The sequence below is a fragment of the Polyodon spathula genome, chromosome 20 (genome assembly GCF_017654505.1).
Source record: "Polyodon spathula isolate WHYD16114869_AA chromosome 20, ASM1765450v1, whole genome shotgun sequence".
NCBI lineage: Eukaryota > Metazoa > Chordata > Actinopteri > Acipenseriformes > Polyodontidae > Polyodon > Polyodon spathula.
This window is the reverse complement of record NC_054553.1, coordinates 18345072-18370719: the sequence shown is the minus strand read 5'-3', so window position 1 is coordinate 18370719 and position 25648 is coordinate 18345072. Positions and strand designations below refer to the sequence as shown.

Here is a 25648-nt window from a genome sequence, read left to right as displayed (position 1 = left end):
AGGGCTACTTCCCTATCACAGATGGATTGTTCTTTAATGTTCAAGATCACGTCACTGTGTGCTGTTCTTGTTGGATTGCTTCTAGATAGGGCTACAGTGAAGGGTACATTATGACCTTCGAAGGTTCGGAACACATTACCGAAGGAAGGATCGAACCTTCAATGGTACTCATTTGCATAATTTATTGGTGATGTCACCATACCTATTTTTTTCATGCAAGTGACATTTATTGTGTGATTTATAGTATTCACACATTGTCAAACAGTTTCTGTTAATGGGGGGGGGGGGAATTATAATACAGTGCATGAACCTGTCTGACGAACCTTTAAGGTTTAAAACAATCTTCGAATCCCTGAATCGTGAACAAACCTTCAAACAAGCCCTAAATGTAATAACCAGACCATGTATTGGTCTGGTACTCGCTAACGTTGATTATATATATATATATATATATATATATATATATATATATATATATATATATATATATATATATATATATATATATATAAAATATATATATAATTTTGTAGAATTCTTAAGTGATGCAAACTTTTGGCCATAGCTGTGCATTCACTTTAAAAATGCAATGCTGTTTTTATTCCACAGTGGCAACCATTCCTGTAGTGCTGGGAATAATATCAACTACAATGACACAGATCAATGCTGGGGACCAGTCAAGCGCAAGGACGCCTACAGGATATTTCTGGTCAGTAATCCTTGTCACTCTTATTCTTGTAACAGAGTAAGGGAACATATTTGTACAGTTGTGTCTACATTGTGCACCGGGAAGATATGTTTCTAACACCACACTGGTGCTCAGATAGTTTTAAGAGACAGTGGCACACCAGGATCCGGGGAGCTCACATGTTTTCAGGACGTCCTGCCTGAGTGCAGCAGCTCTCAGTTGTCATCTCTGAGCTCGACAGGTGAATTCTCTGCACAGTGCAGTTTGATTAGGTACTCCTGAGTCGGCGACTATGAGTCAAAAGTCTTGCAAGAGTGCGGTGGAAATGTTGCAGAGTTAATAATTGGTTTTGCTATATAATACAAAATCCATTTCTGCACAGGGAAAGGTTGTGTGGCATGGTTTTAAAACACCTTGCGAAAAAAAGGGTGGGGGGGGTGGAATGTGAAAAGTGCGTCTGCTGGAAGGTTTTGTGTTTCACTTCCTGGCTTGGGCTTGCTTGAAGAAACCTATCTGTGAGTCTGCTAGACCTGGAGGACTGCTAGCTATTTTTAAACTCTTGCAAGGGAATTCAATTCTTTGGCCCCATACATAAAATATGACTGTTAGTTCTTAAGGTTTCATTTGATTAAACTCAGGAGACAGTACTTCAATCTGATTCAATAGAGAATAGACAGAACTCCATATTTCCCTGTTATATGGTGACTTTCAGTAAAACTTTCTAGAGGCGCAATATATATGTGTTTTAATCAATGACGGGTAAAACAACGGTAATCAGTGACGGGTAACGCAGCGGTAATCAGTGACGGGTAATGCAGCGGTAATCAGTGACGGGTAATGCAGCGGTAATCAGTGACGGGTAACGCAGCGGTAATCAGTGACGGGTAACGCAGCGGTAATCAGTGACGGGTAACGCAACGGTAATCAGTGACGGGTAACATAACCAAAGCTGGACCTGGTCAAGAATTGTTTGTCTTCCACAATTTGACTCGAACAATTTTTTTTTTATTTTTATGTGTAAACTTCAGCAGTTCGATGAAGCTTCAGCCCGACACACTCTAATATTTTGATTCAAATTGAAACAGGAATATAGAAATTAAAAATACTTTGGAACACACACCCGCAAAGGATAGAAATACTCGGCTCGGGAGCCCTTCTGCCTAACACAAAGTTAGTAAGGCATTAAGCTGTCAGGGAACGTGTTGCACAGAAGGCTTCGTGTGCTCTTGTCAGGATTCTGAGAAAGATGACCGGGAACAGGGTTCACCAAAATCAAATGTTAGAATTATTTTGATAAAGCCCTGCCAAACTTTTTTTTTTTTTATATACGATCTTAAGTGTTGGATTATTTGTCAGGTTTTATTGCAGACAAAATCGACAGTTGACAGGCAGAAATTGTTTTTACATTGATGCTGTCCTATAGACTTTAAACTATTGGATGTATTTAAAGCATGCATCCTTAACTAAAAGCTGTTCATTTTGTTTATGAGAACGTTTGATACTGGTTCACAACCTCAATTTTAGAACTCTTATATTATTACTGCTGCTGTTATGAAAACATGAAAATGTGAAAAATTCAGAAGGCAATGTTTTGTTAAACAGATATTAATAAAATAATATTTTAATTTGAATAACAAAATGCTGATGACTTAGCAACCATATTTCGAGAATAATGTGTAATATTCAGTTAAGAAAGAACCACATTATCCTATGTTTCTACACAGTTTCGCTCATGTGAAGCAAATTTTTGCGACCACAGTAAATGTACTTCCTGTGTAACAGTTATTAGGACCCCAAACGGGTGCAAAGGCTATTTTAAGTGTTGTTACAGGACAGGGGTTCCCAAACTGGGAGCTGGCACGGCAAGGTTTCAGGGGGTGCAGCACATACAATGACCCTGATAAAGCAATGGTCACCTGATTGGACGATCAATTCATTTACATGAATGTTGCTATTAAGAGCCTGATGTTATTTTGAATGTAACATTTAATGTCAGTTCTTGCCCACACTTCCAGCATATACTGTTATACAACAGAAAGGATTGATTGTGAGGCAAATAGGCAATTATATTAATGCACTTTTTAATTATAACATCATTTTTTTAAATAAAAGAAAAAAAGAAAATGCAGGATTTCTGCCTATGTATGTTTTATCTGTAAAAGTTTCTTCCCCCTCTCCCCCCCTTCCCCGCTTAAACCACTTGCGCTTCCCTTTACATTCAGGTCTGTATTGCATTTGCAGTCAGACGCAGTGCACAGCTGAGCACAGTAATTATGCAGCGGTTTCTCAATGTCTGAGAAATGACACTGAACCCAATAAAAGTAGCAGCACGTCTACTGGTACAAAAGAACAACTTTTCTCATTACGGGATCTAACTCAGAAAGCATGCTTATGTCTGGGAAGCCCTGGTACAGGGAAGGATGCATTGGCTTCAGTTTGAGGAGTCCTGGTACAGAGAAGGATACATTGGCTTCAGTTTGAGGAGCCCTGGTACAGTGCAGGACACATTGGCTTCAGTTTGAGGAGCCCTGGTACAGGGAAGGATGCATTGGCTCACACCTGGCAAAATAATAAGTCTAGCAGATTCTTTGTTGTTATGCTGATAAGATGAGAGGAACGGGTCTGTTTTTCTCACAGCCTGGTTATTAGCCCTTGGAGGCATTCACTTTTGATTTGTTTGACAATTTCTTTGTGTTTGAGGTGTGTTAATAAGTTGTGTTTCCCTCCCCTTGTTTATTAGAAGAGGATGCTTGCAGTTTTATTTTGTTTTGACTAGTAACTGCAGCAAGGCTTGAATTCTAAGCTTAATGGTTTCACAGTGCTTTCAGGCATTAGTCAGATGTCCGGTAATTGTTATGAAACCTTTATGAAATTGTATACCCCCCACAGATATTCTATAAATATTAAATACATTAACATATAAATCATACCTTCTTAGAATACTGATGTTACACATTGTTCTTAATGTGAAGTAACCCAGCTATAGACAGACCCAAGTTTGGCCCTTAAGTGACGGCTAAAATAAGCGTTGGTAACATCCAGGCAGTCATCTAGCCTGTGTTACGTGTCTATGATCTAGCCCATGTTACATGTCTATGATCTAGCCTGTGTTATGTGTCTATTATCTATATATACAGTGTCTATAGTAAGTATTCACCCCCTTGGACGTTTTCACAGTTTGTTGTGTTACGATCTGAAATCTTGATGCATTTAAATGGGATTTTTTTTTACCTTTTGATTTATACAACCTACTCAGCACTTTGAACTGGCAAGAGAATTTTTATTGTGAAACAACAGTTAATGAAAAATAAAAAAAAACTGAAATGTCTTGGCTAGGTAAGTATTCACCCCTCCCCACCCCCATTGTTTGCTATCTCTTTAAAATGTGTTGAAATATATTTATGAAATAGTAACATTGTGGATTCAAAAGAGGAATAATTAACACATTTATTATTTTAAAAAGAAGGATTTGTGTCGCTGTGATGTGTTGAGTTTTAATGTCAGAATCGGGTTACTGTTACTGTCAGTTGTCCCAGGTGAAAACACAGTAAAAAAAAAAAAAAAAAAAAAAAGGTTTGTAAAGTAGTGGCTGTACAATCCTACTAATATTATTAATCACATTAGTACAAGCTTGTGTAAGTAGAGCTGCAGCTGGTCAGGTAACCATTAATATTAACATACACAAAGAAAACCACATCACAGTCAAAATAATGTAAAGCATTATGCAGTACATGATTATCTTTGCAAACCTGTTCAGAATTTAGGAAATCTGTATTTCTGCATTTTTGCAGCTACGTGATTCTTTATCATGGTAATTAGTACATAAGTACATTAGGAAAAGTCAGGAAAGCACAGCTCCTTATCTTAAATACACACACCGCAATTTAAATTTAAATTTTAAAAAAACTGCCAAAATGACTGCCTTGGTCATTCTAGTGTTAACCCGTGTCGGTCAATTTATTCAGCGCTTGTCAGGCGCATCAGGTCAAATTTATTTTCACATGCGCTGTTTTACACGCACCGTTTTAAAATATTTTTTTTCAGCGTAAAACAGGTTTAAAAGGCATTGAATCACAAAAGGACACTCAGTACTGTATCTGCAGTCAAGCCCCACCCCTTGCTAGCTGTATTTTTCACATACCTCTTTATAGATGTGCATACTCATAAATCCTCTCCTGATCACTCGTTTTTATTACCACACTCCTGAATAATGCGATGCAAGTCATCATTTTATTACTGTAACATCTCAAAAAGCTCTGCAAATGTCTGTAATATTCTTTGAGTGCTGGAAACAGCTATCTTCTTTGTTTGTATCTGTGTTATCTCTATGGTGCAGGGGCTGTGTGATATGTCCTTTTTTTTCACGTCATTTGGCTCCTATCAATCTCACTCAACCATTGAAAGGTTTTCTCTGCTTTTTCCAGAGAAAAAACATCTAGAGACTTGTGCTTGATGCCTTTTTGATGATGTTGGACAGGGTCCGACATCGGACTGGAAAGGGAAAATTGTAATGTTGGACCTGGTCCGACGTAGGGCTAAATATTTGAAGATATCTGGAAATGACTTAGAGATATCTTAAAATATTGAGATAGCTATAAATTAATTTGAGATCTCTCTAAATGGTAATTTGGCTTGACATATGCGTCAGAGTCAAACTGATTTCCATCCGCTCTGATTTTGAATGTACAGCTATGGTGGAGAATGGATATCACTGACATTCTTGTTCTTGGTGAGACACTTTATTTTTAACAGCGATGGGCACATTGAGTGACGAGCCCACTCATCAAAGGTAGTGAAAAGGTTAATCCGCTTACTTACAAGACTTAATCATTTAAAAGAATTTTCGTTTATTACAAGGTTTCCAATAGTAAAAGGATAGCAAAGTCTAATAAGGCAGAATGAAAGTATGGTAAAGCACTGGTGAGCATTGTAAAGTAAAGCAGATTTAAAAAAAAAAACAAACAAACATGGCAAACCATGCTGCATAGTATAATCATGAGGAAGCTACCGTGCTGCATAGTATAATCATGAGGAAGCTACCATGCTTCATAGTGTAATCACAAGGAAGCTACCATGCTGCATAATATAATCACGAGGAAGCTACCATGCTGCGTAGTATAATCATGAGGAAGCTACATAGTATACCATGGAAATGTATTGTGTAGTCTGCTTGTAATGATGGCGCTTAGAAAATCACAACAGTACTTAGGAGGAAGCAACAGTAAGTATATGGAGAAAAACTTAAATCTCGATAGTGTTAAGTAACGCTTGGAAAATGATAAGTTAACTGGGTGGTAATGAAAGCATTACAATTTAAACCAGTGTGATGTTTATTAAACCATTATTAAAATATGATATATCATTTAGAAGTGTTATTGCACAATACATTTCAGCTCGCATAGTTTCGGACTAGCCTCTGTTTGATTGTGCACTGCTATGAAATTACATTAGAGCTGTTTGTAATGAAGGGGAATGGTTATCATGGCTGGCACACATTAATAATTAAGGGATTCTTTAAGACATTGTGTCTGTTTTGGAGAGGTAATTCTCTGGGCTTCATTAAAACCATACACAATTAGATTTGAAGAAATTCATGTGGGAACCTTCTTTCCTTTTTACAATTCAGATAGCGTTTATCTATTATTAAAGACATTTTAATTCCCTTCCTCCCATGAAAAGACGATTTATAAGATGTATTAGTTTGTGAGATAGCATTCCAAATCTCTGAGGCTTTGGAAACAGATTTACTTCTGATAATTATATGGAAGTGTGATAGTAAAATTGCAGAAGGTTCCTGACGTGAACCCTCTGCTAGTAATGTGCCAATATATTCAAATACATTTCAGTTAGTTTGCAGATAAAGAGTCAATAGACATCATTGTATACAGTGCCGTGAAAAAGTATTTGCCCCCTGTCTGATTTTCCGCATTTTTGCACATTTTTCACATTGAATTTGGTTAGATCTTTTCGTGGGTTGTAGTAGTATGTAGAGGGAGTCTGAGAGAAAAAATGACACCAAAGTTTGGTGCTTCTTTCATTTGTTTGGTGTGCAAGGTAATCAAACATGCACTCTTCAGGTGTGAAGAAGTTATTGCTCCCCCCCCCCCCCCCCCAGATAACTCAACCCAATTAAAGGGATAGTTAGGGTCAGCTGTTTGAATACTTTAGTTAACAATCAGACCTGATTTGGGCCAGCCCTGCCCAATATAAATCTGACTAACTTTGGCCCTTACCATCAGAGTGAAGTTGTCAGCACATCATGCCATGATCAAAAGAAATTCCTGAAGTTGTTGATGCCTATCAGTCTGGAAAGGGTTACAAAGCCATTTCTAAGACTCTGGAGCTCCACCAAACCAGAGTCAGAGCCATATTGTCCGAATGGAGAAAGTCTGGGACAGTAGTGAATCTTCCTAGGAGTGGCTGTCCTGCCAAAATCTCTCCAAGAGCAAGGCGTAAAATCGTCCAGGAAGTCACAAAGAACCCTCGAACAACATCCAGGGATCTGCAGACCTCTCTTGCCTGGGCTAAGGTCAGTGTTCATGACTCCACCATCAGAAAGACACTGGGCAAAAATGTGTTTCATGGCAGAGCAGCAAGGCAGAAACCACTGCTACTAAAAAGAACATGAATGCTTGTCTCAAGTTTGCCAAAAAGTACCTGGATGATCATCAAGGGTTCTGGAACAATGTTCTATGGACAGATGTAAATTTACAGTATAATCATAAATCTCGAAAAACTACTCACTTCTAAATCTTTTGTAGTCATTTTTGTATTACTTTAGTATAAATACATGTTAGTTTGGATTCATATGTTGTTTTTTTCTGACTTTATGTGAACGAAAAGACACACATTCGCCCATTTTCTCATTGGAAATAGTGATATTTTGAAATATCATTGTCCTGGTCACAAAAGCAAAGTTTGTGGGGAATAATAGCCATTTTCTATACTTTTGAGGCATAAGCAATTAGGAAATAACACTTACTACACAGGAACAAAAAAATAATAATAAATTGTTGCACAGTGTTATGGATAATAGTCAGTTGGTTAACTGCTTGTTAAAGTTAATCACACCTCGATAGAAATGGCTTAGCTGATAGCTTTGTGATGGGGGTATAGAGGCGGAAGGAAGCAGAAGTAACAAAAAGAAACCAGAACTCAAGTGAAAGATCTAGTGTTTCTTCCGCACTCTATTAGTTAGTGCTCCAGCTGAGAGCTAGGTTTATTTTGTTTGTTCTGTTAGCAGTTGTTTCGCCACTGCAGTGTAAGAAAAATTAAACCAACACCGGTTTAAAACGGTAAATCAAGATTCCAGTCTGCTAATTTGCGCTGTCTTTGTTTATTCTGTTGCATTACAATTAGCAAAAGCGTGCCATCAGCAGTTTAAATACAGTGCAGATGTCAGTGGTGCTCCATCACTGAGGACAATACATCAAAACAAGCCTTCGTGGGTAAGCAGCTTGTTATACGATCAAGGTTATGACTTATGTTTACTCAAGGCTGCAGAATCCTATTTTACTACAGTATACTTGAGAAGCGATCGTCTTGTGAGGGTGCCTAGTTTAACTGCTGTACAATGTTACGTGTAATGGCCTTTGAATTAAAATGACATTACAGTACAGTATTTTACTGTCAGGACTACCACTGCATTTATGTATCTGTGGCTTACTTATTTTCTGTTGCGATGCAAATCTTACAGTTTTTCATTGAACAGAGATGCAAAGCATTGCAATCCCCTCCCCTCCCCTCCTCCTAACCACGGCACCTACATGCATATCACACAATAACACTGCTGTACTCAGTATGTATTCAAAGCATGTGTATTAATTTTATTGAAATACATTTTCACTAACAGAGGACACAAAAAACATACCTTCACAATGCAGTGGTTCAGTCATGTTTGATTACACACAATGCAGTGTTTCCTGTATCATTGCACAATCCACGCTGCGTACGTGTCTAGTCATGCGAGATGTGATCAAATTCCAAATCTTGACCAAGTACTCTCTTACATGTAGTCAGTTTGCTCCGAAATGATTCTTATAAGCGGAGTGCTTGATTTTTGCAAGCAGATTATTTAACATTGGTTGGTATAGGAATGATTTGGTCCCACTGATTTTGATCACTATATGTGGTTGATTCTTATATAAGTGATTCTTATAAACGGCATGCACTGTAATAACAATATGAATTCAAAGTATCGGTGCGGGTTTCAGTGCTGCATTCTTTGGGAATCAAAAAGCCCTAAGCGCTCTACAGCATGGTAACAGGTCTGAAAGCCCTAAGCACTCTCAGCATTGTAACAGGTCTGAAAGCCCTAAGCGCTCTACAGCATTGTAACAGGTCTGAAAGCCCTAAGCACTCTCAGCATTGTAACAGGTCTGAAAGCCCTAAGCACTCTCAGCATTGTAACAGGTCTGAAAGCCCTAAGCACTTTACAGCATGGTAACTGGGATTTTTCATTCTTGTACCAAGTTGCTCTTTAAAAAACATGTTTCCTGTCACCCACAGTGAGAAGATGGTGTTTTACCAAGAGAGGGGGTCAGCTGTCTAAATGAACACATTTTAATTGAACTTCAGAGAGAGGGAAAGTGAGACAGACTCATGAGCACCCCATCCTTTAATTGTTAAAATAAAAAAATTGATGACATACAGTTAAATATGTTTAATTGTATGTCATTTGAAAATGTGACTCTTATTAGAATCTGCAACATGGTTCTATCTGTGGGTAACACGATACATTAACTCTTCTTGTGTAATTGAGGGAGATTAAGCCGTTAACTTCAATTAAACCTTGACTCCAGTTCAGCACTCCCTGACCCCTCTCGTTCCTTGTAAATGTATTTTTAAATAGAGATTAGCAGTTTTATCATGCCCTTTGTTGGTCCAGGTTTTTTTTTTTTTTTTTTGTAATGTGAAATCTGGTAAGAATATTAATACTGTAGCTTCCCATACAACATCTATGCAGAGAGAATTAGTGCAGCGCTCCCGAAACCACTGTAGACAGAGCCAGAGCATGAGACTGTGAATTAGTGCAGTGCTCCCCTTTTATACCACTGTAGACAGAGCCAGGGCTATGAGACTGTGCTATTTGTGTTTCGCTTTATAGCTTCTGGTACAAATGGGAGCTGTGACTATACTTCTCTATAGCCTGTTCCTAGTATTCATTTAAACCCACTGGCTGTGTTCTGGCTGGCATTGAATTAACAGGCCCACATGTTCCCTGGGAGTGGCCTATAGCGGACCAACATAATGTTTATTAACTGCAGACTAGGTCTTGTGCAGTTTTGAAAGAACACAGAATTTTAAACATGCATTTTTTAAAATTTTAAAACATGTTATCTGTTAAATTAACTGACAGGCTTTCAGCCAGTACCATATTCCAGAAGTCACTGCAAAGGTGAAATGGCATAGGAAGTGCAAGTGAAGCAGATTTCCTGACAGTAAGCGATGGAAACTGTGAACTTTGTGTAACCTAGTGTAGTTCTGTGTGTTGTGTTTTAAAATGAAAACACATACGTTTTCTGTAATGTATTTCTTTCAGAACTGCACATTTTGTTTTATATACAGTAGCTAATGAAAGTAAAAAAAATGGTAAGAGCATTATTTTGTTAGCCACAGTTTTTAAATAATATTCCATTCATCTTTTTGTGGTAGTTAATGGACTATTTAGCCTATAGAAACCAGAGTATTGATGAAACAAAGTATCATTTTCACGACAGTTAGTCTTCTTTATTGAAGTGCAGTGATGCTTTTTTTTGATGACCTTGATTCACTCATGCACACGTTCACTGTGTGAGGCACTGGCCTGTGGACACACACTCACCTGCTCCAGCTCCTGCCTCCCTCAGCAGGGGACACTATAATCAGCTCTTTGGGAAGCATTTTGTTGCAGTAATCCGGGGGTGCAAGGACTGAATCTAGCAAATCAAAGATGAGCAATAAAACCTTTATTAATATGTTTTCATATGTTCCAATATTACTTAAAAATGATTTCAGCATGGTTGATGTATGCTTGCTTGAGCTGCTTTATTGGGGAGGGAATTTATGTAAGACACTTTGTGTATTCTATTTCTTCCCAAAGCATTACTTGCCTTGTGTGGTCATTTTCACTGACCTTACACTCGTTCTCATTACGACATCTAAAAACTAATTTTGTTCCACTTGTTGGAAGACGAACGTGCCGTTTATTTAAATGACAATTTGCAAGATATTAAAGTATTAGCAGCTGCGCGGTGCGGAGATGCCAGTGCAGATGGTTTATTAGAGATTATCCCAGCTGGAGCAGTACTGGAGCAGTGAATTAGTGGAGCGGGCTGGGAGCAGCACGCAGGCTAACTTCAGGATAGTAGAATGTCGGCCCAGCAAGAGATCGTGATTAAAATATTGAATGCACACAGCAGGGCCTGTCTGAAGCTGTGAAAGAGGATGTTGCTGAGCGGTGAAAGGCGTGGGGATGGGACAGGTTGAGGCTGAAGGTCTATGCTTGCTTTAGCTCTTCAGTGTTGGCTGCAACAGCACAAACAGACGCTTTGAAAACCATTGTTTTTATTGTTGTTTGCCGACCGCATTCTAGAAGATGAAATACCTTTTGCTAATATTTTCGGATGTGTGTTTACATCTGGACAATAAGACAGGTCTCTACAAGTCCTTCACCAGTGACATGGAGTCTGTGAATTTCATGTGTTTGGAGAAGCTTTTGTCCAGGTGTGATGAAGCTGTAAGAGTTAGTAGCTTTAAATATAATTTTCTTTGTTTTCTTACATTCCCTCTCCATACTATTTTATCGAGTTATGATTTGATTGGTTCTGCATTCTGTTGCTCCCATTTGAGGTGTTATCATTGTTTTCTTAACCAGCTTTTGTCTGGTTTTGTGCTGTGTTGAGCTTGTCTGTAGAAGCCGCCGTGCCTGGACTGACCAGGCTTCCTCGTTTTAAATCATTTAAGAATGATTGGAAGGTAACAGAGTTCTTCAGGTAATATCAAAGCCAGATAAAAGCAGATGACGAGAAAAATTATTCAAGCTCAATTTTGGAGCAAGTCTCAACTCAGAACCACTCAAAATTATTGAAAACACCTTAAATAGTTTTCAAAGTAATCCAGCTGACATTTGAAGCAGCTTATTCTTTAATAACAGCTCATTGTGTTGAAAACAGGATATTGAGCTCGTTCAACAAGGCCCGTTTTTCATGAAACTTTATAAGCAACGTACTCTTGGAAACATTTCCAAGAACGCCAAGAAAATATATCATGTACAAAAGTGGAGTAAAATCAACAAATGTTTTGATGATCGTTGGATCAACGGAATAATAAATGACCTATGTAAATAGGTAAATACAGCAGTGAAACTATGCAAAAACAATAATTTAACTAGAAGTCTTTTTCAATGTCTTCATTCAAGTCTATTGCTTTTCTTTTAGTATTTTGCATTCAGCACAGTTCAAAAACAGCTTTGTAACTTTGATTTAAAGGAGTTATTTCTTTCTGGCGTGGATGTTTGGTTTCACAATCTTTGGTTTCACTTTTTAATATACTTTAAAATAGACCAACAATGTAATTAATATGGCCCTGCTAAGGAGGGAATTGAAATTAATAATGTAGTATGCTTGCATCATGCTGTGTGCAATATTGGTATGTGTCAATGTGAGACTGCCACTGTGATCCAAGGACGTCCCTGAAACAAAATGAAAAAAAAAAAAACACAACAGAGGGACAGTGTTTATAAATCAAATCTAAGTGATTAAAAAACTTGTTAGAAAATGACTAATACATTGCCAGTAAAATCTATATTGTACCTCTGTGGATATAACATCTTTAACCCATTTACCCAGCTTCAATTTTAATACATCACTGCAAAGCATTGTTAAATCTGCTCAAATTGTCAATAAACTGTAGAACCTACCAACTCATAATTAATGGGGGTTGAGTTGTCTTTTTGTAACAGTGTTTTTTTTTTTCTTTGTCTATAGTATTATATGCAATTGGCAGGCTCCCCTCATGCACTCGAATCTGTTTGTGTGAGGTTCTATTGAGATATGAGCTCATACCTGTCCTGCCTGTCTCCCTTCAAGCTCTTCATTTATTGGGCAGCTTCTAATAGAATGGCACTGTGTTTGTATAATGTAGTAAGTGAGCCGCATGTTATCCCATTAACAAGGAGTAAATCGTTATCGTTCATTTCTCGTCATTATTGTTCAGTCGGATCCCCTCATAAATCCCTCCATTGCCGCTCAGTCTCTCTCGAAAATCACCAAAATCAGAAATCTGCAGTTCACAGGACGGTGCAAAGGCAGTGAAACTTCAAGCAAACTGAAATCAGCTGTAACTGGAGCGCATGCCTAATCTTAGAGTATTTGGAAGGTATAAATGGACTTTTCTTACTGAAGTGGAAAAATGAGTTCCTGTTCAGATGAAACAACACACAGACTCTGTGACAGTAGTTTATTGCATTACAACACTTTTAGAAAGTTCATTTTCGTAGGTTTGGGGAGGCGTAGACAGTTTTGTTGTGCATGTTATTTTGATTTAAAGGGTGAAATATAAAAGTTGTGGGACAGCCATTTACAGCAGAGCAGTGGAGGTGGAGGCTGGAAGACAGACAGGATTCTAGCACCACTGCAGTTCATAAAGGGCCTGTAGCTTTCTGCTTTACCAGCACCATGGTTGAGATAACACTAATCTCTCTGTCTATATTCTACAGTTTAATTTCTACATATGTCTATTGAACAACTTAACCGGTTATGATGACTCTTGAAAAGTATTTCTGAAGACATTTGGTTCTTAAGCGTATTAGAATGTTGGGTATAGTAGCCACCCTCACTCTGTATCTATATGTTATCCTTACATTTTTACATATATTTAGAGAAGTGCTTCTTCGTAAGTGATAAGACTGGGTTAGGACATTCTTTAGAATTCATTAGTTCTTAAAAGTATTAGGAAATGATTTCTTATAACAATGTCTCTAATCCTCTGTTACAAAGCATTTATGGGTTTCAAAGTTTTGTTGCAAGTCCATTTCTAACTTTTGTGCAAAGGACATTCTTCCTCAGTCAAGGTAATGCTAGATTAACCTTCAGTCATGAAAAAAACAAACTCACTGCTTTGCAAATATTACAAGAAAGAAAATTGACCTCTGTCCATGTTTTCAGTTGTGTTTTGAAGACATTATTAGAATGAAGTGGTTTAACAGCTGTCACTTGTCTCCAAGATGAATTACTGCATGAAACACTTAAGGACTTAAATAACCAGAACTCAATTATTGCAAGGCAGTGTGCAATAGACTTGTTGGGTATTTAGTTATTTCATGTTACCAGTGCCTTCATCTGTGAATGTCAGGTGTTTGTAAAGGTGTCAGGACTTTGCCTTTGAGATCCCTTGTTAATCTAATTCCTACTTGGTCAGTGCATGCATTGATTGTATATCTGTATTACACACATTTGCACTCTCCGAAGCAACTCACAGCACTGCCATCCTTTTGCTGCTCAGCCTCCAAGTCAAAGCTTTAATTCATACCCAGTGCCAGTGTTGTCCAGTAAGAGTGAACCCTTTCACTGCCACATTGCTTAAAACACTGACCATGCCAATGATACAGACCACATTTTTATCATTGGGGTCTTTATAGATTTACACTTCCATTTCTTCATGTTTACTAAGAATGCCATATTGGGTTATGCTGTAGTGGATGCTTTGTTTTAATTCACAAAGTTTGTTCCAGTGTAATAACTGGTCATGTAATAACAGGCTATTACAATATTACAAAGTTAGATATTTTGAGGGCAGTTTTTAGTGATTTGACTGATTATAATATTTGACCGATTTTAATATGCACTGAGGGCAACTGCAGGCTCTCATTGTTTTAATATACACTGACACTGTAGGCTCTCTATCAGCATGTGAGAATGTCAGAGCACCGTCTCTTTATTTAATATGCACTGAGGACACTGCAGGCTCTCTATCAGCTTGTGACAATGTCACTGTCTCCTTGTTTAATATGCACTGTAGACACTGCAGGATTTCTCTATCAGCGTGTGATAATGTCACGTCTCTTTGTTTAATATGCACTGTAGACACTGCAGACTTTCTCTATCAGCATGTGATAATGTCACTGTCTCTTTGTTTAATATGCACTGACACTGCAGGCTCCATCAGCATGTGATAATTTCACTGTCTCTTTGTTTAATATACACTGACACTGCAGGCTCTCTCTATCAGCATTTGAGAATGTCAGAGCACTATCTCTTTGTTTAATATGTACTGAGGATACTGCAGGCTCTCTATTAGTGTGTGAGTGTGTGTCTTTATTTTACAGAAGCAAAGAAGATTTGTAAATCTTGCAATTCTAATATTGCAAAAGTCAGCTTGAGGTCAAATAAACCTGTTCTTTTTCATCAGTATGATTTCATTCACTAAGACAAAAATATTAAAATGTAATATACCATCACAGATATTTATTTAAATAGATTGATATAATTGCTAAACCTTCTTGTGTTTAAAAAATCAATGATTAAAAATCATTTTATGATCAGTACAAATGTAAGATTTCAAGGAGATTAAAAACGTACATCTCAAGTTACTGGCCTTTAATGCCTGCACCTTATAAGCTTGTAAGGAGGCTTCTGACTGCATAAAACTCTAAGGAAAAAACAAACAAGACTTGTCAGCGCACTACATGCGGTCTCTTCAAAAACTCCTTCTGCCTTTCCCATCCAAATGCTTCTCTTGATTCACTGGCTCGAGGTCTTTAGAACAAAAAGCTGTTCTCTAAAAAGCTGCATGTATTTATGAGGTGCATGCTGAAATCTCACAAAATGGGTATTAACCTATTTAATATATCAAAGCTGCTCGTAGATCCTCTGTGATGCAGTCATGCCTTTGTCTATAGTAAAGGATATAAAGGGCTGCGCTCACAGACCTCCGTGCCATTTTTCCTACAAGCCTGCTGCAATCATGGACGCAGCGACCTTGAAGGTTAAAAGGTTGCATTTCTATTTCAGGGAACCAGGGTTATGAGAATAACCTAACATTCCCTTTCAAGTACGAAATTTAACCATTATCGCATAGGTCTATATACCCAAGCCACCGCATGGACAAGATTGCTGCATGCCCAGAATGCTCCAAGGCTAAGCCGAGGCTGCCTTGTGCGTTACCATTCGGGACTCCAGTAACAAGTAGCTAGGGCTAAAAATTTGAGGGAGAAACTCGCCTTTATGCCTATGTTGTAAGGGCTGACTCAATACTAGTTCCAAAGCGAGGGTTTTGAGGATCCATAACATTGTCTGAAGAACCTAGTAAAGGTATGAGGAGCACCCCACACCGTTGCATTGCAAATGTCCTTGACAGATGCATGCTGGAATAAAGCCCACAAAGTTGCCATGCTCCTGGTGGAATGGGCAGTGAGATTTGCTGGAGGGGACAAGTTGGCCAGATCATAGGCATTCCTGACTGTGTCTGCTATCCATTTGCAGCCTGTGCTTAGACAGGACTTGACCATGGGACTTAGCCCCATGTCAGACACAAAATACTTTGGACTGCCTCCAATTTTTCCTCCTGTCAACATAATACGCTAGTGGAGCGTATGGATCGAAAGCCTCCAATTCCACAGACTGGTTGACATGAAATGCTGAGATAGTTTTCATGAAAAAAAGCAGGATTGGTACGGAGTGTAACCTTTGTCCTGTCTTCTGCAAAAATTAAGCAGGCTTTCGCAACTGAGAATGCCTGCATCTCACTCACTCGCTTGCAGAGATGATTGCAAGCAAGAAAGCTGCCTTGAGCGATAAAAATGTCAGCTCAACTGAATGCAAGGACTCAAGTGGAGGCTTCATGAGTGCATCAAGCACTTTAAGACTCCAGCGAGGAACAGTATCCTTCATAGGCGGTCGAAGCAGATGAGCTCCTTTCAAAAATTGTCCCGCCAGGAGATGAGCTCCTGAGGAGACTGTTGATTTTGACATGGCAAGCTGAAATACTGCCAGATAGACCTTTAATGTAGAGGAGGATTTCCCCACATCAAACAGGTCCTGCAAAAATTGCAGCATAACTGCCGTGGGACAGGTCATGGGGTCGAACCCCCGAGGCAGGCACCACGTCTGAAAGACGCCCCACATGTACCTGTGCTAGGAACGCATGGATGCTGCTCTGGCATTTTTCAGGGTATCAGTAACTTTATTGGACAGACCCAGATGGTTCAAATGCAGCTGTTCAAGGGCCAGACCCAGTAGGAGCATATAACTGGTGTGCCAAGGTATCTGTCGCCAGTGTGTCTCCGCCTCCTGTTATGGAGAACCAAAGGGGACAGTGGGTCGATTCCTGGGAGGCAAATAGATCTATCTCTGCTCTCCCGAATCTCAAATGAAGCTTACCACCTCGAGGTGAAGCCTCCACTCTGAGGCGCTGGGTTCCTCCCCCTTTGAGCGGAAGTCTGCCGCCGATTTTATCACCCTGGCCAGGTGTACTGCCCATAGTGAGAGAGTTCTTGTGCACCCAGAGCAAAAGCTTGCAGGCTACGTAATGGAGACTGGGAGACTTGAAGCTGCCCTGGTGGTTTATATAGGCCACCACTGTTGTGTTGTCTGTATGGACAAGCACATGTCTCCCTTCAACCTCCTGCAAAAAATTCTGCAATGCCAGGTAAACTGCCTACAGCTCCAGAATATTTATGTGGAGACCCTGCCAAGACAGGTTCCACACACCCTGTGTCTCCCTGCCATTCCACACAGCACCCCAGTCGAGTCTGGACGCGTCTGTGGTGACACTGCTCAGCGCTATGCCGAGGTGAAGATGGGCAGGCTGTTTCCACCAAGAGAGTTACTTTAGACAGTGATGAGACACAGTCAGTAGGCTGTCGCGGTTCAATGCAGGATGAAAAATCCTACTGTACCCCTGCTGGATTGCAGAGGGCGCATGCACAGGAGACCCAAAGGTAGGGTCTGAGAAGCTGCTGCCATAAAACCCAGAAGTTTCTGGAACGTGTCACTACTCTGAGCTGAAATAGCTCTAAACAGATGGTTGTTCTCTGCACTCTGCTGTCTGTCTGGATATGAGGCTGTCTGAGAAGGCGTGAGCTTGCTCTTCACATGATTCACTGCGAGATCCAACCATTGAAGGTGGCCGGTGACCAGCTCCGTGCGAGCGTCTGCCTGAGCTGGAGACTGGGCACAATTGAGCCAGTCCTCCAAATAATTGAGTACTCTCATACATTTGAGTCTCAATGGAACCAATATAGTTTCCGTGCATTTCGAAAAGGCACAGGGAGCTAGAGAGAGGCCAAATGGCAAGACCCTGAACTTGTATGCTGTTCCCTGAAAGGCGAACTGCAGGTATTTCTTGAGCTCCATTATATGGGGATGTGGAAATAGATGTCTTGGTGGTCCATCGTGATGAACCAGTCGCCTGGCCTGATTTGACAGCAACAGCTGTTGCATCGTCAACGTTTTGAACCTCCTTCAGCTCAGGTTGAAATGCCTGAAGTCGAGGATTGGTCTAAGGCCACCTGCTTGGGTGGCCTTAGACCAATGGCAGCAGGTGCAGCCGGCTGCGCCGGTCCCCGAGCCTGCTGGGGTCATGGGCACTAATTTATTAGTTATTATTAGTGTGTTAGTTTTCTCATGATCGCATTAAAAGTATGGCCTAACTGCAATATCAGAATGTATATAACTATACATCTTGTTGTAAGGAAACCTGGCTTGTCAGGAGCTACATTACGATCCTTTAAGATTTCTGTATTGTAAAGTTGTTGCTGCCATATTGTTAATTTATATAGATTTTTTCAATTCCTACACAATGTAGGATGGAGTACAAGTTAAATGTAAACTAACTTGTGACAGATATTTTACTAAAAGCAGCAGCTCCTTCTCTGTTGCTATGGCTGTGCTTTCGTCTAAAATGAAAGTACGGAATGTCGACTTTCACAAAGGATTCACAATTTCTGACTCAACCGGTTCATTTAGCCCAACCACACACTGTCAGGCGTAGTTTTATTATATGATCTGCACCCACTGATACCGCATACCTTTCCGTCAGCAAACAATACAAATAAACGCATTCCTACATGTGCAGACGTGTGGCTAGAGATGCAGCACAGTCTCAAATACAGTAGAAAAAAATCAGTTAAAATGTGAACAACATTTAAAGTAATAATAATACTAATAATTATAATAATACAGTGAGAGACAGTCTTACTGACAAAAGCATTTGTTTTGTCCGTTGTTGAATGATAACTTTAAATGTCTTGGATCAGACCGTATCCAGAAAAGTATACCAGAGCGCGATTTACAGATTGTTTACCTTTTGTGCTTGATGTTTAACTCTGGTAGATTAACCAGTATTTATGGAAGGAGGGCTGTCAGATGTTTTATCAACACTTTTAAAGCTTTCTTGGTCAGCAACAGCAGCATCACTAGTATTTTCGCTGGAATCGTGCAATGTTATTCCCCTACACGTTGCGTTTATGTGGACTGTGTGCTTATGGGCCGATCTGCGCGGCTGGTAGCGAGCTCTGCGTTAATGTGACGGCATTTTTACAGAGGGAAATCAGCGAATCAGCTGCAAGATTCAACAGACTCAAATATTTTTATGTTAATGCTTTGTAAGAATGCTCTCAAAATGATGTGTTTATCTCGATTTTGGAGTCTTGACTGAAGATAATATGCAAAAGTTAGTAAACTGAGTGTGAATGCTGTTGCCAGTTACTGCGAAAAATGCGTGCATTTTAGCCTCAGGGAATGCTGGTGGAGACTACAAAAAATGCGTAATTAAATATAGACTAGCTAGTTGTTAGTTTAGATGTTGAAAAAAGTCGAGAGAACCAGATAGGAAAGGACACTCACAGAACTGTCAGTGAAGCGCACAGTTGGGTCTGTGACTGTTCACGTGAACAGTACCTGAGAGGGGAAATTACTATGTGGGGAGTCTGTTTGGCTGAGAGTCAATAACAATGTTTCTGTTCATGTTTATCTGTTCAATCGATCTGTTCAGCTCCATCAAACGGGAGTTTACCCACTTATTTATTTACCACTACACCACAGATCATGTGCAACCCCAGAGCTTCGGGGGGTGTAGGTACTCCCCAGACCCCCAAGATTACAAGACTTGTGTGCTTGTGTCAGGTTTTCCAATGAGCCCACTGATCCATCACTCCAAGGTGTTCTTTAATGCTTCCTAGACGACGCATCGCACAACATCAGTGCATGTCTCCTTTCTCACTGTCCAGCCATTGCAGCCCAACCGCAGCCACTGAAACACACCTTCTGCTGCACCGTCCTTTTACTCTCACCTCCCCATCTGTTAATTAGACTGACAAATGAGGTGTCAATTGGTGGAAAGTGGACTCCTTATGGCCAACAACTGGGCTCTGGCTTTGTGTTTTCTAGAGCTGGAACAAATCTTTAGCTGCCAGACAAACTCTTCTTGTAACTCATTCTGAGAAACTGTTTGTGTTTTCCAGAAGTAGCAAAGGTAATTGATAGATATTGATAAACCAACAAGATTTCAGAAAAGCCAAACTAAACTTCAGCATTTGAGGTTTATTAACTGACAAATCAAATAAATAACAAAATAAAATAAAGCAAATAAACAACCCCAAGTCCCCACAAATATATATAATTTATATATATATATATATATATATATATATATATATATATATATATATATATATATATATATATATATACATATACATACATACATACATACATACATACATACATACATACACACCCACAGTGCCATGAAAAAGTATTTGCCCCGGGTCTGATTTTCTGCATTTTTCACATTGAATTTGGTCTGATATTTTTGTGGGTTGTAGTAGTATATAGAGGGAGTATGAGAGAAAAAATGACACGGTTTAATGCTTCTTTCATTTGTTTGGTGTGCAAGGTAATCAAACATGCAATCTTCAGGTGTGAAAAAGTTATTGCCCCCCCCCAGATAACTCAACCCAATTAAAGGGATAGTTAGGGTCAGCTGTTTAAATACTTTAGTTAACAATCAGGACTGATTTGGGCCAGCCCTGCAAATAAATCTGACTAACTTTGGCCCTTACCATCAGAGTGAAGTTGTCAGCACACAGGTTATAGAGGCACATCATGCCACGATCAAAAAAAAAATTCCTGAAGACCTCTGGATAAAAAAAGTTGTTGATGCCTATCAGTCTGGAAAGGGTTACAAAGCCATTTCTAAGGGTCTGGAGCTCCACCAAACCACAGAGCCATATTGTCCAAATGGGGAAAGTTTGTAACAGTAGTGAATCTTCCCAGGAGTGGCCATCTTGACAAAATCTTTCTAAGAGCAAGGTGTAAAATCATCCAGGAAGTCACAAAGAACCCTCGAACAACATCCAGGGATCTGCAGACCTCTCTCGCCTCGGCTAAGGTCAGCGTTCATGACTCCATCATTAGAAAGACACTGGGCAAAAATGGGATTCATGGCAGAGTAGCAAGGTGGAAACCACTGCTCACTAAGAAGAACATGAATGCTTGTCTCAAGTTTGCCAAAAAGCACCTGGCTGATCCTCAAGAGTTCTGGAACAGTCTTCTATGGTCATATGAGTCAAAGGTGGAATTTTGGCCACCATGGGCCCTGTTATGTCTGGTGAAAACCAAACACGGCATTCCATAGTAAGAGCCTCATACCAACGGTCAAGCATGGTGATAGTGGTGTCATTATTTGGAGATGCTTTGCTGCATGGACTGGAGCTGGACTTGCCGTCATTGAAGGAACCATGAATTCTGCTCTGTATCAGAGAATTCTATAGGAGAATGTCAGGCAATCCGTCCGTGATCTGGAGCTGAAGCGCAGCTGGGTCATGCAGGAAGACAATGATCCAAAACACACAAGCAACAAGCATCAGAAGGTTGAAGAACAAGAAATTTAAAGTTTTGAAATGGCCTAGTCAAAGTCCAGACCTGAACCCCATTGAGATGTTGTGGCAGGATTTGAAACAAGCAGTTTATGCTCGAAAACCCACAACAGTCACTGAGTTGAAGCAGTTCTGCATGAAGGAGTGGGCCAAAATTCCTCCACGACACTGTGAGAGACTGATCAATAAACACAGGAAGCGTTTGGTTGCAGTTATTGCTGCTAAAGGTGGTGTAACCAGTAACAGGGCGATTACTTTTTCACACGGTGGCATTGGGTGTTGCATAACTTACTTATTTAATTTATTTATTAAAGAATGAAAATTTTGTGTTATTTCTTCACTTAGTAGATTTTGATTGAAGATCTGATAACATTCAGTGTCAAAAATATGCAAAAATGCAGAACATCAGACAGGGAGCAAATACTTTTTCAAGGTACTGTTTGTGTGTGTGTGTGTGTGTGTGTGTGTGTGTGTGTGTATATATATATATATATACCGAGCATCAAAAGAAACTTATCACTTAGAAAATTTACTAGATGCGATCGAAAAATTACAAGCTGTTTCAGAGCAAGTGCAGTGACTTTTTTGTGCTGATTTAACAATAGACTATCGCGAAGATGCTGCAAATTAATCTGTCGATCTTCGGCAGGTGTTTTGGCTCTTGGTCTCCCAGTTTGTGGTCTGGTTATACCATCTCGCCAGGTTTGAAATTGCTGGCTGTGAGAACCCAAGATGACGAGCCACAGTATGCTGGGCTTGTGCCAGACGTAACGCTTGAAAGTTAGACCGAAAAGTTCAGTTTTTGTCTCATCTGACCACAAAACCTTTTCCACATGTCTGCAGTATCTTCTGCATGCATTTTCGCAAACTCCATACGTGCTTTCAGGTGAGGCTTTTTGAGTAATGGCTTCTTTCGTGCCACCCGTCCATGCAGGCCAACTTTGTGTAGGGACTGGCTTATTGTTGATGACTCCCATCTCAGACACATAACTTTGCAGATCTCTCAAGGTCAATGTTGGCTTCTGCAACATGTATGTCTTAGGTACATTGATGACAGGTCTATGACAATTTTATCACCAACAATTCATCACCAGCGACAATTCATCCCGGAGTGTACATTATCATATCACAGCTGTTTAAAACGCTACAGGTGAAAATGACCGGTGTGACGCTTGTAATCCTAACCCTAATCAGTGAGTTATTGTCTGTGATGAATTGTCGCTGGTGATGAATTGTTGGTGATGAAAAGTGTGTGACAGATTTGACTGGATACCATTGACAACAGATTTGGAATTTCCACCAACTCCATTGAGGATTTAAAACAGTTAATTCAGTCAGTAACACATTTACACCCAGCCTTGGATTTCACATGGAACATCAGAAATGGTTTGAGTACACCTGCTTGAAACCAGGTTTTTCATGATTATCTATGCTTTTAACTGTATAAACTTGTCTATAAACACTTAATATTTCATGATACGATATGTGTACTTATATAAGCTGATAATCACAAGTGAATTGAATTCAAAAATGTAATTTTTAAATGAAAATGTAAATCTTGTCAATTTCAATGAAATGGTCAACCAAAGCAAGGGGATTTCACACTAGCCTAAGTATAAAAGTGTCTTTGTTAGATGTTTTCTGAGTTAACTAGCATGTTACCTAATTAACCTTTTGTCACCAATTATTGTTAACATGTGAGGGTCCATGATTACTATAAATATAGGTAGCATAGGCACAAGTTTGTCATTCCTGAATGTAAGGGAGCAAAAAATGGCAAAATACACTCAGTTAAGCAAAGAAAAAAGAATTACTTTAAGAAATGAAGGTCAATCTTTAAGACAAATCGCAAGAACTTTGCAAGTGCCTGTAGCTGCATGTGTGGTTCCCACTGTCAAGCATGGAGGAGGCAGTGTCATGGTCTGAGGTTGCTTTGCTGGTGACAGAGTTGGTGGTCTTTACCAAGTCCATGGCAAGCTAAATCAGCATGGCTATCATAGCATACTTCAGAGGCGTGCCATTCCATCAGGATTACGGCTAGTTGGGTAGTCCTTCATTCTTCAGCAAGATAATAACCTGAAACACACCCTCAAAGTTGTGCAAGGACTGTCTGGTGAAGAAGGAAAGTGAAGTACAACTCAATCTAATGACCTGGCCTTCCCAGTCTCCAGACTTCAATCCCACAGATCTTGTATGGGACAGATTGGACAGAAGAGTCAAAGCAAAGCTACCCACAAGTGCCCTACATCTCTGGGAATTGCTGCAGAAGAGCTGGGAAGACATGTCGGGTGATTTCCTGCTGAAACTTGTTAACCAAATGCCTCGTGTTTGTGAGGCTGTTATTATGGCAAAGGGTGGCTATTTTGAGGAATCCAAGATTTAGAGACAATTTTCAATTTTCTTGAACATTGCTTTGATACTCCTTATGTTTTGTTTTGTATATTGTAACATGTGTTTTCATTTTCAAGTATTTACAGAAATGTATACGATGTAAAACATTGTCAATTATGAAAAAAAAACATAGTTTCCAGCAAGTGTACTCAGACTTTGATGTCAGTGAGTACACCATCAAAAGGCACTTGGAAACTGGAGGAAACTCTGACAGGAAGAGGTCTGGCAGACCCAAAGCCACAACAGAATCAGAAGACAAGTTTCTGAGAGTCAACAGCTTGCGTGATAGGTGGCTCACAGGACAACAGCTTTAAGCACAGCTTAACACTGGTTGAAGTAAGCAAGTCTCAGTTTCAACTGTGAAGAGAAGACTACGATCTGCAGATTTGACAGGTTGAGTGGCAGTAAGAAAGCCATTGCTAAGATGGCAAAATAAGAAAAAGAGGCTTGCCTGGGCCATGAAGCACCGCCAGTGGACTACTGAAGACTGGAAGAAGGTTTTATGGACTGATGAATCCAAATTTGAAATCTTCGGTTCATCACGCAGGGCTTTTGTACGCCGTCGAGTAGGCGAAAGGATGGTTCTTCGGTGTGTGACACCAACTGTCAAACATGGAGGAGGAAGCGTGATGGTCTGGGGCTCTTTTGCTGGATCCAGAGTCGGCGACTTGCACAGAGTGAGTAGCACCCTGAACGAAAACGGCTACCACAGCATTTTGCAGCGCCATGCAGTACCCTCTGGTATATGCCTGGTTGGTCAGGGGTTCATCCTACAGCAAGATAATACCCAAAACATACCTCCAGGCTATGTCAGAACTACCTTAGAAGAAAAGAACAAGGCAGTAGGCTTCAAATCAAGGAATGGCCAGCACAGTCTCCAGACTTAAACCCCATCGAGATGGTTTGGGATGAACTGGACAGAAGGGTGAAAGCAAAGCAACCTACAAGTGCAACACATTTGTGGGAACTTCCGCAACAGTGTTGGGAAGAACTTTCCGAACAATATTTGATTTCCATTGTAGAAAGATTGCCACGAGTGTGTTCAGCAGTTATATCTGCAAACGGTGGCTACTTTGAGTCAAAAATTTAGATTAAATTTTGTTAAACAAAACGATTCCATGATTTCTTTTTTATCTCCAATTGTTTATTTGTTCTATGCTTTAATTTCAGACTACATTGAGACATTAAATTGCGTAAATTTCATTAAAAACTGGAAAAATTGAGGTGTTCTAAAACTTTCGACCAGTAGTGTATGTGTGTATAGATAGATAGAGATAGATAGATAGATAGGACGGCAAAGTGCTGTCCGTGTTGTTTTTGTTAAAATGTGTTCTGGCAGAGGCGAGGTTAGGAAACTCATTCTCTGCCAGGAATGTTTAAAAAAAACCTTGTGGTAATGTGTGGCTGTCGGCTAGTGCGTAGTTAAACTAGCCAGCAGTCGCATAATTAATAAACTCATGCAGAATGTGGCCGAGTGGTAATGAGAGAATTGATAGTTTAACCCCTCGGCCATAATAAATAAAAGCCTGCAGTTCTGTGCACGCTGGGTGGGTGTACGGAGGAGAGTACGAGTGACAGTGAGGCGCGAGAGGAGAATTTATAGAAAATAAAGGAACCGTGAAGGCTACTGCCCAGCTGGACCTTTAGTGTTTTGTGTTCGAGATTTGTTTTGTTTAATTGTTTTATTTTGCTCTCTGAGCAGTGTTTGTTTT

General features: G+C 39.7%; 1 protein-coding gene across 2 annotated transcripts in view; it reads left to right on the top strand.

Annotated features, from left to right (window-relative positions):
* tmem104 (transmembrane protein 104) overlaps positions 1-25648 on the top strand; it is a 135047-nt gene that overhangs the window by 27765 nt on the left and 81634 nt on the right. For both annotated transcript variants that reach the window (XM_041219730.1, XM_041219729.1), the window contains exon 8: positions 610-709. In XM_041219730.1, the coding sequence (XP_041075664.1) occupies positions 610-709 (100 nt within the window). The remainder of the gene's footprint in view (positions 1-609; positions 710-25648) is intronic.